Source organism: Ornithodoros turicata, chromosome 1 (assembly GCF_037126465.1).
Source record: "Ornithodoros turicata isolate Travis chromosome 1, ASM3712646v1, whole genome shotgun sequence".
Lineage (NCBI taxonomy): Eukaryota > Metazoa > Arthropoda > Arachnida > Ixodida > Argasidae > Ornithodoros > Ornithodoros turicata.
Window position 1 is genome coordinate 103,976,235 of NC_088201.1, and position 9,468 is coordinate 103,985,702.

The 9,468-nt window shown below is 48.7% G+C and overlaps 2 protein-coding genes across 2 annotated transcripts; one reads left to right on the plus strand and one right to left on the minus strand.

Annotated features, from left to right (window-relative positions):
* Positions 1-988: 988 nt before the first annotated feature.
* On the minus strand, positions 989-1,621 carry LOC135381321 (uncharacterized). The gene has a single exon (XM_064612542.1). It carries the CDS (start codon positions 1,619-1,621, stop codon positions 989-991), a length of 633 nt encoding a protein of 210 aa, XP_064468612.1.
* A 6,497-nt stretch (positions 1,622-8,118) lies between these two features.
* Positions 8,119-8,895, plus strand: LOC135381338 (uncharacterized). The gene has a single exon (XM_064612543.1). It carries the CDS (start codon positions 8,119-8,121, stop codon positions 8,893-8,895), a length of 777 nt encoding a protein of 258 aa, XP_064468613.1.
* Positions 8,896-9,468: the final 573 nt, after the last annotated feature.

Here is a 9,468-nt window from a genome sequence, read left to right on the forward strand (position 1 = left end):
CATTACGAAAATAAGAATATATGTTTGTAAAGAATGAATGTAGTACGATGGAACAAAAGGTCCATTACGTACTCGACGTCTTTTGTGTCACACAGTGCCCCGTCGTAGCGGCAGCGTAGCCACTGGTCCGTCTCGGCAGTACTATCAGCAAGCACCCAATTACCTACATAATTGTGAAGATTTTTAGAGTCTAAACTGAGTCAAATTGCAGGAAAAAAAAAAAACAAGGTGGAGGGATGTCCTACTTGCCCCATGCGTTCTGCGCTCGCCGTTCTCAAGATTGCTGCTCGATCTGACACCAACGCTTTCCGTGTTGCAAAATGGCAGCGGTTCGGTAAAGGAAGGCTGCCGGTCATAAATATTCATGCGGTTTTCTGACTCACAGTCTCCTGCCAAGCAGTAGCTTCGATAGACATGCCTGCGTTCGTGGTTTGCATGGTGGCTTGGGTGCTATGGAGCCGCCGTCAGCTGAGCGATTGGGAATCTCGCCGGCAAGTCCAATTACGTCACGGGAAGACAGGTGACGGTGAAGCGGGAAAGGGCCGTTTCAACCGGAAGCCGGCATTTGGTTTCGGAGTCGATGTTTTTGATGTTTTTTTTTTAACACGAACGAATTCTGCGAAACTTTTCAGGTGTTTTCTTCTAGGAAGGCATCTCGAAGTTGATACCACATTTACTTCACAATTCCAGATTCTTCGCGGACACCACCTTTACTGGGATAACGCGATAGACAGTCAGCACCCAAGGTAGGAAATGTAAGGGGCCGCTCGAGATACGACTGATTTTCACACGTCGCTGACACACGTCGTGACGTGTGTAGTTTTGTTCCCGTGTTTCTAATGGTCGCCCAATATCAGCATCCAAGCTTTCTTGGCGTTTTATGACGTCTTTTTTTTTTTTTTTTGCGTGGCCCCCCAGAGAGGTCTATATTAGTGAGGGGAAGCCATCTGAGTTTATTTACAAGACTGCAGCCGCAGAACGGTGCTGTTCACCGGAGCCGGACAGGAATCGAAGTGGATTGCGTATTGCAGGGCATCGCGGCGACGGTGGGAGGGGCGATGTCCAGGACGCGGTCGGCGAGTTCTGCTAGCTCTGAGAGGGGCAGGGCGCCCGATGCTGCTAGTGACACGCGTACATGGGGAGGGAGTCTCTGGAGGAAAAGTTCCTTGAGGATAGCAGGGTCCATAGATGATGCCTTGTCGCCAAAAAGGAACTGCAGATGGCGGAGAAATTGAGTGGGGCGACGATCACCGAGCTCTTCAGATGAAAGCACTTGCTGCAAACGGTGCTCCTGGGATGACATGAGCCGTTTAACGAGAGCGTCCCGGAGGACTGAATAGGGTTTGTCTGCCGCCGGCGCGAGGAGAAGGTCCCGAACCTCAGCGGCGGCGGACGGGGGAAGACTTTCAACCAGGTGCTGGTACTTGGTGGTTTCTGATGTAATGTGTCGCATGTGGAAGAAATTGTCCACCTGGACAAACCAGAGGAGGGGATCATGGGCCCAGAATGGGGGGAGACGGACTTGCGTGGAAGCCGGGCTGACTGAAGAGGCCGGTACCGCTGACGGCGAAGCAGAAGGGGCAAGGTCCACGTTCGGGTCACCAGCTTGAGGGGAAGCCATCTGAGTTTATTTACAAGACTGCAGCCGCAGAACGGTGCTGTTCACCGGAGCCGGACAGGAATCGAAGTGGTGCACGCACCGGTAAAGGCGCGAGAAGAAGCGCGGGTGGTACGGATGGTGCGATCGTCTTCGGCGCCGCCACATTAGTATATCCTAGGGAGTGGTAATGGAGTGCTGGAAAAGACCCTGTTGCAGGGTCAAGTGAAGTACTGGGAAGAAAGCACAACGAGCTCTTAGGACTGATCTACCAGGCTGCAGACTTGTGCGTAACGCGTTAGTAGTAATTGCGTTACTTGTAATCAATTACTTTTTGAGTAATTTTTCGAGTAATCAGTTACTTTACTGTCAAGGTACTTTTTCGAGTAATCAATTACTTTTCTGAGTAATCGATTACTCAGTAATTGATTACTTTTCCGGCCTAGATTAACTTATCTTTCAGATGTTCTGCCCCAAGTCAAGCCCCTCGTACGGTCAGCCTTTGTTGGACTGTTCTACTACAGCGAGCGGAGGTCATTGTAATAACGTTCAGGAATTTCAGGGCCTCTCTCCCTAATCTCTTCCTACATCAGTGTGGTGGTACCTAAAACCTTGGGGGCTTAGTTAGTCATGGGGAAGTTCCACCCAATGTTCTTTCACAGCCGGGTCAACGTCTTCCTGGGTGATAAGTACAGTAGAGGTACAGATCTACTTGTCCTACGCGTGTTATTTCAGCTATTCCCCTGTTTAACTTTTTATTTTATTTTCTGAGGCACATAACGACTGTTATAATTTGCGTGAATGCAGAGTAACGACCGCAGTAACGCGTTACTTTTCTACTCGTTACTCAATTACATTTGGAGTCGAGTAATTGGTAACGGTAATCAATTACTTTTTTCGAGTAACAGGCTGAAGTCTGGGCAGGCTGCCATGCCTTACCCCTTCGCATACCCTTCGCTTACCCTTTCGCAGCCCAGCCGGCGCTGGCTTCAAAGACGACGCTAGCAGCATAGAAGCTCCTCCGGCTATTCATGTAAAATATTTCACGACAATGTGTTCTTCATGCGTCATTGCAAACAGTCAACCATATTTTCAGGTCTCGTCCTTGTGCGATTGGCCGGAACCGATGATGATGATATTTTCTCGCGCCATCGCACGAGTTCGTTCAGCACTACGATGCGGCAAGTTGCTCAGCGTGTGAAAGGAGCCTGTACGCCCTGCCACTTCAGGTGCGTGCACCCTTTGCTGGAACGAAGTTGCAGCAGTTATCTGAGGAGCAATGTGCAGAGCGTACTCAAGCCCATTTTCTGTTGGTGATCAAACTATCGGTCCAGAACGCGTGTCTCATATTGGATCACCGTACTTTTACTACATGCAAGCACAATTCGATCAATCTGTTGTTATTATAGTCCCCTACATGTGGAAATATGCAAAGAATGGGTGCACGTCAACTGTACGAAAGGTAGTAGAACTCATATGTACTTTATTTGATTGGTTCACCTATGTATGAGAAGTGCTGAGTACTGTTCTGCGATCTCGTCTCATATATCTCAAAATGCGCAGGAACCGTGTTGGTATAATTAGTCAAAAATAATAACTCGTTCCTGTAACTACGTTACTTTTTTGGAAACTTTACCTGAACTCCTTACTTTTGAGTTCCAAAACTCCATGATCAACCTATTCTCTTCCATTTTATCAAAGAACTTTGGGGTAAGTTCCTTTTGTTCAATTCTCTTCCGTAAGGTGGTGGTGGAACCGCTTGCAAAAGTCGGCCATGCTCTTGCGGGCAACGTCACGGCTATCACAGGTGGGGGAATCGTGCGTCCTAGGCCGGCTTCACATGCAACTGTGTCGACATTTGTCTTAAAACGTCCGAGGAAAACCCAGGGAAAACACATAGACAGCGCAGAAGGCGCCCTGATTGGAACCAGGGCCAGCTCCCAGTCTCGTCGTGCAATGCCATCAAATGCCTCGTCTACAAATAACGCGAGGTTGGGTCCTTCCTGTCTAATAGGAGATGACACCCATGCGCGCTCATTTTCCACGTACACGAGGCGTCTGTCTCCGCTTTCTCGTTTCTCGTGGGGAACGCTATATATTCTCTTTTGGCTGTGTATTCAGTGGCGTTCACCATAGCGACAAATACTGCATATATAATGTTGGGAGACAGCTCGATTAAATCTCACACTTGGAGCGTTTCTGTGAAATATGCGCGGAGGTTGACAGCCCATCAAACTTCCGATTTCTCTTTTGTGATCCGTTAAAGAAACTGATTCAGTGATCATAATCATCCAACGCCAGTCTAAGGAAGCACATGAACACACGGCTTCGCTCATCATATAGAAGACTTGCATTGATGTACCGGAACTGTTATGAAGCATGCACCATCCTGTGTGACACCGAAATTTGGAATCATTGAATGACTCTCTGCAATACTGACGTAAGTGAAAATTTACATTTTTGAGAAATAAGGAAAAGAAGATTCCAACGAGCTGCCACAGCAGTTGATAAAGTTATGCCAAGTCACCTTTCTCACATAAGGTAAAGTGGGGCTACTTTAAGGGGGGGGGGCAAGTTGAGGATAGTTTGGGTTTTTCACGTGGCATTTTCTTAGCAATATTTTTTCTGTCTGTGACACCAGGATTCAGGTCGGTTCAGTTCAGTTCAGTTTAGTTTATCTTTGCACCAAGAGACGATGTTGAAGGGACTGGGCAAAAAGCAACACAAATGTGCTTGACAAGGCCCAGCCTCCTCGCGTTACATTTGGCCAACAGCAGCGCAGGCAAATACAAGGCAAATACAATACAAACAATATACAAATAATGTTGTATGCAAATACATTAATAATGGTTGAAGGTATAGTACAGAAACACTGAATATCAGAGTCACTTCTGCAGTTGAAATAAATTGGCAATACAGGTATTAAAAGGGTACTACAAGTAATAATTGAAAGTATATAGTGTTACATAATTAAGTCGCATCCGACGAGGAGGCTTCCGAAAGTATGAACGTCCTGAGTGCACCACTTCATGTTGGTTGACGATGTTCAACCCAGCTGACACTTGATTTCGTTTTTGCCTCTAAAGAGGACGAAATAAACGGCTGACTGACCGAATGCGCGCGCCTGCCCATTCGGCTTCTGCCACTCGGTCCGCAGTCAGCGAACAGAACAGTAGGGTTCACTGGTCCTTGTTCAACAAGGGTTATGGGCCCAGGAGCGTAGCCATAGGTGCTGGAATAGGGAGCCCAAGTTATTGGATCGCTGCTTCGACGGACTTCCGTTTACTCCTTTGGCGCCGCCACGAGATACGATGGAAGAAGTTGTGAAGAGCAACCACATGGAGAAGCTTGAAGGGTGCAATTACCCTACGTGGAGGTTCAAGGTATCGCTCTACCTGAAGACGAAACAGTTGTGGACAGCCATCGAAGATGACCCACCCACGGCTACGGACGCGAGAACCTCATGGAATAAGAAGGACCAAGAGGCCCTCAACATAATCGTCCAGACGCTCTCGGCTAATCAAACTACCTACGTCATCAACCAAACGACCGCAAAAGGCGCTCGGGATCGCTTGGAACAAGTCAACCGAGGAAGGGTACTCCAGAAGAAGCTAGCCCTTCGACGTGAACTTAACACCGTGAGGTGGGGCAATGGAGAGACTGCTGTTCGGTATATGCAACGAGTCGTATCACTTGGAGAGCAGCTTCGAGTCCTCAGAGACGGGATTGAAGACTCTGAGATCGCTTCAATCGCTATACAGGGATTGCCTAAGTCCTACCACGGCGTAGCACGAACCTTTGATGTTTGTTCGGCCTCTGACCTTACCCCAGAGAGGGTAAGCTACGCCTTCCTACGTGAGGAACAACGACAAATCGGCAATGAGGTCACTGATGAAGCTGCCTTTAAGGTGCAAGGTTATCGCAAGCGGGAAGAGGAAGCCCGACCAAAATGTTACCACTGTGGTAAACCAGGGCATATAGCAAGGAACTGCTACTCCAACGGAGGTACATCGTCTAGGACTCCAACGCAAGGCGGAAACTTCAGAGGGCGAGCCCGTCCGTGGACACGAGGAACCCAACAAAGGGCAAGATTTGCAAGGACTGATGACGACGAGTTGGTCAACGATGAACGAGACTTCGCCTTGCGGACCACGTCGCATGAAAACCCCGAGCCGGGCACCGGGTGGTCAATTGATTCACGGGCGAGCAGCCACATGACCATGTGCAAAGACATCCTACGAGACTTCAGGGAAGACAGTACCAAGACAATAGCTCTTGCCGATGGTGCAGAGATTGATGCCAAGGGAATTGGTACAGTGGCATTCAACGTCACAAAAGATGGACAACAAAACAGGCTAACGGCGACAGACGCACTGTACGTGCCCAGTATGGAGGACAACTTGATATCGGTGTCCAAGCTAACGGACAAAGGCGTGAACGTCAGCTTCTCAGGAGAAGGGTGCGCAGTATACCCAAATGGGAACTTCGTATTCGAGGGAAAGGAGGTCGCAGGGGTGTACAAGATGCAAGCGGAAGTCGTAACTCCTAGGGAGCAAGCAAATAAAACAGAAGACAGTTCTGCGGCAGGATGGCACCGGCGCTTGGGTCATATAAACTACGATACTCCCCATGAGATGGCCCGAAAAAGGGTCGTACGAGGACTCCGAAGCCCGCTGTCGTCAACCAATCATCATTGTGAGCACTGCGTGCTGGGAAAATGCACAAGACTGCCTTTCAAATCAACCGCAAACTCTCCTAGGCAGAGGATACATGATCTACTGCATATGGACCTATGTGGACCCTTCCCGCAATCACTTAGAGGCAGCAAATATATGCTAGTTACCGTTGACGACTGCAGCAGAAGACTTATGGTCCGCTCGATGAAGAGTAAAGGTGAGACAGCACCAATCATCCGGACAATGATTGAGGAGTTCGAAACGCAAACTGGCGAGAGGGTACACAGAATCCGTACAGACAACGGTGGCGAGTTCACAGGACATACATTGGAGGAATTCCTGAAACGGAAAACACCATGCCGTATTCCCCAGCGCAAAATGGGATTGCAGAGCGCGCCAACCGAACGCTCGTTGAAACTGCCCGGTTACTGCTCCTAGACGCCAAGTTACCAGAAGACTTCTGGACAGAAGCTGTGAATACAGCAGCCCACGTACGAAACAGATGCAGTAAGAGAGTGCTGAACGGCGCCGTCCCGGAGGAAGTCTACACTGGGAGAAAGTAAACCGTCAGCTACTTTAAAGTGTTCGGATGTCAGGCTTACGCGTGGATTACGTCACAGTACAGGAGTAAGCTTCAAGTAAAGGGGAAGCCAGGTATATTTCTAGGCTACTGTTATGATACGAAGGGATACCGCCTCTTCGACCCCAAACAGAAGGTCTTCTTCAGCAGAGATGTGACATTCCTCGAACAGAAAAGGGGTTCGGAACTCCTAAAGCAAGAGACTGACGACTCTGGACATCAAGTCGACCTTGCTATCCTTCCCGACTCAACCCTGAGCCACGAGGTCAAACATCCGGATTTCGTGGAAGTCCCTGAACCTCCCGTAGAGAATCCTGAAGAGAACATTGAAGCTATGGAAGCCGGCAACCAGATCCGGAGATCAAGTAGGACGTCACGGACCCCTCAGCGGCTACAAATAGACCCAACGGAAGCAAGCTACTCCGACACTGAGAATGTGCAAAAGGCGAAAGACAGTTCCACACCAGATATTGAGGAGCAAGAGCCTACTACCTATCTTGAGGCATTGTCATCACCCGACAGCCGCAAGTGGAAAGATGCCATGAACGAAGAATTGCACTCACTTCATGAGGCAAGCACATGGGGGCTGGTTGATCGGCAACCAGGGATGAAGGTCGTAAAATCAAAATGGGTTTTTCGCATAAAGAGAGACGAGAGAGGTGAAATACAGAAGTACAAAGCTCGCCTTGTGGCAGTGGGAGCCAGCCAAACACATGGCGTCGACTACTACGAGACGTTCTCTCCGGTGGTCAAGCTGACGAGCCTGAGGATGTTGCTGGCTTTGGTAAATGAGGAGGATATGGTCATGCGTCAGCTCGACGTGAAAACTGCGTACCTACACGGCGTCCTTGAAGAGGATGTGTATATGGAACAGCCAGCTGGCAGCGATACGGCATCACAGAAAGTATGCAAATTGCAGAAGTCACTTTATGGCCTCAAACAGTCCGGGAGGACGTAGTATCAAACATTAGACAAGGTACTGCAAGGACTTCATTACAAACGAGTGGAGACGTACCGATGTGTGTACCTTCTGGAAAATTCGACGGACAGAGTCCTCCTGAGCGTCTACGTGGACGGCGTGTTGATGGCGGCCAACAATGATCGTGCTCTAATGAAGGCTATCAAGAACTTAAGCAAGAAGGTTGACCTGAAGGACTTAGGTGAACCAAAGTATATACTGGCCATTGAAGTTGACCGAGACAACTAAACGTCAAATCACGATACACCAGCAGAGATACATCACGGAAATATTGACAAAATTCGGCATGGGAACCTGCAAACCGGCTAAAACGCCAATCGAAAGAGCACCTCCTCCGCAAGAAAGACGGGACGAAAAGCAAAGCAGTGTTAGCACGAATGAGGGGCTAAAGGACCTACCCTATCAAAACCTCATCGGTAGCCTCATGTATTTGGCACAGGCAATCAGACCAGACATCGCCTATGCCACCAACTACTTAAGCCAATTCAACAACTGCTTTGATGAGTCGCATTGGAACAGGGCGAAGCGCGTTCCCCGCTACCTGTCTGGAACGAAGACAGCCGGGATAACTTACACTGCCTGTGGACAACCACTCGTCGGGTACACTGATGCAAGTTTGAACGAAGACTCAACAGGAAGGTCTAGGTGCGGATACGTCTTTACTCTATCCCAAGGGGCTGTCAGTTGGAAGTCTACTCGGCAGCAGGTCGTCGCGCTTTCTACTTGCGAAGCCGAATATCTCGCTCTAACGGAGTGCATGAAAGAAGGGAAGTGGTTGAAGATGTTCTTAGGCGAACTGGCCCTACAAAGGCACTGCGGGGGAGAGATGCAACTTTTCTGCGACTACCAGTCCGCCATCAAACTGGCAGAGAATCCCGTATATCACCAGAGGACCAAGCACATACAGTTGAAGTACCTCTACTCCCGGAACGAGATCGAGAGCAAGCAGTTCAGTTTGTCATTCATCCCAACAGACGTCATGATCGCAGACTCCCTCACTAAACCTGTACTGCGCGCCAAAAATGCCTTCTGCGCCCAAGGTTTCGGACTTTACCTCCCATGAATATTACCTCACAGACTCTTCCTTTTTCCTTCCGTGTTTTTCGGTTTTTCTGGTATTACTAGTGTTTCTTGTAACGTCCCGTCAGCTAGTTTGAGGGGGAGTATGTTGGTTGACTATGTTCAACCCAGCTGACACTTGGTTTCGTTCTTGAATCTAAAGAGGACGAAATAAACGGCTGACTGACCGAATGCGCGCGCCTGCCCATTCGGCTTCTGCCACTCGGTCCGCAGTCAGCGAACAGAACAGTAGGGTTCACTGGTCCTTCTTCAACACTTCGCATATTCTGTATTTGTTGAACAATTATTTGGTGGGATGATCATACCGCACATTTTCAATTAGGCGCTCTGCCTTTTCTTATTCTGTATTTGTTGAACAATTATTTGGTGGGATGATCATACCGCACATTTTCAATTAGGCGCTCTGCCTTTTCTGTAACAAAACAAGAGATGTAATGTTACGCTTATCAGTTGCAGCCCACACTAAATGTCATTATAAAACGTGCGACATAATTAAAGCATTCAAGATGAGCATCTTAACAGAGGGCGGTAGTATAGATTTCAAATTGTTCATAAC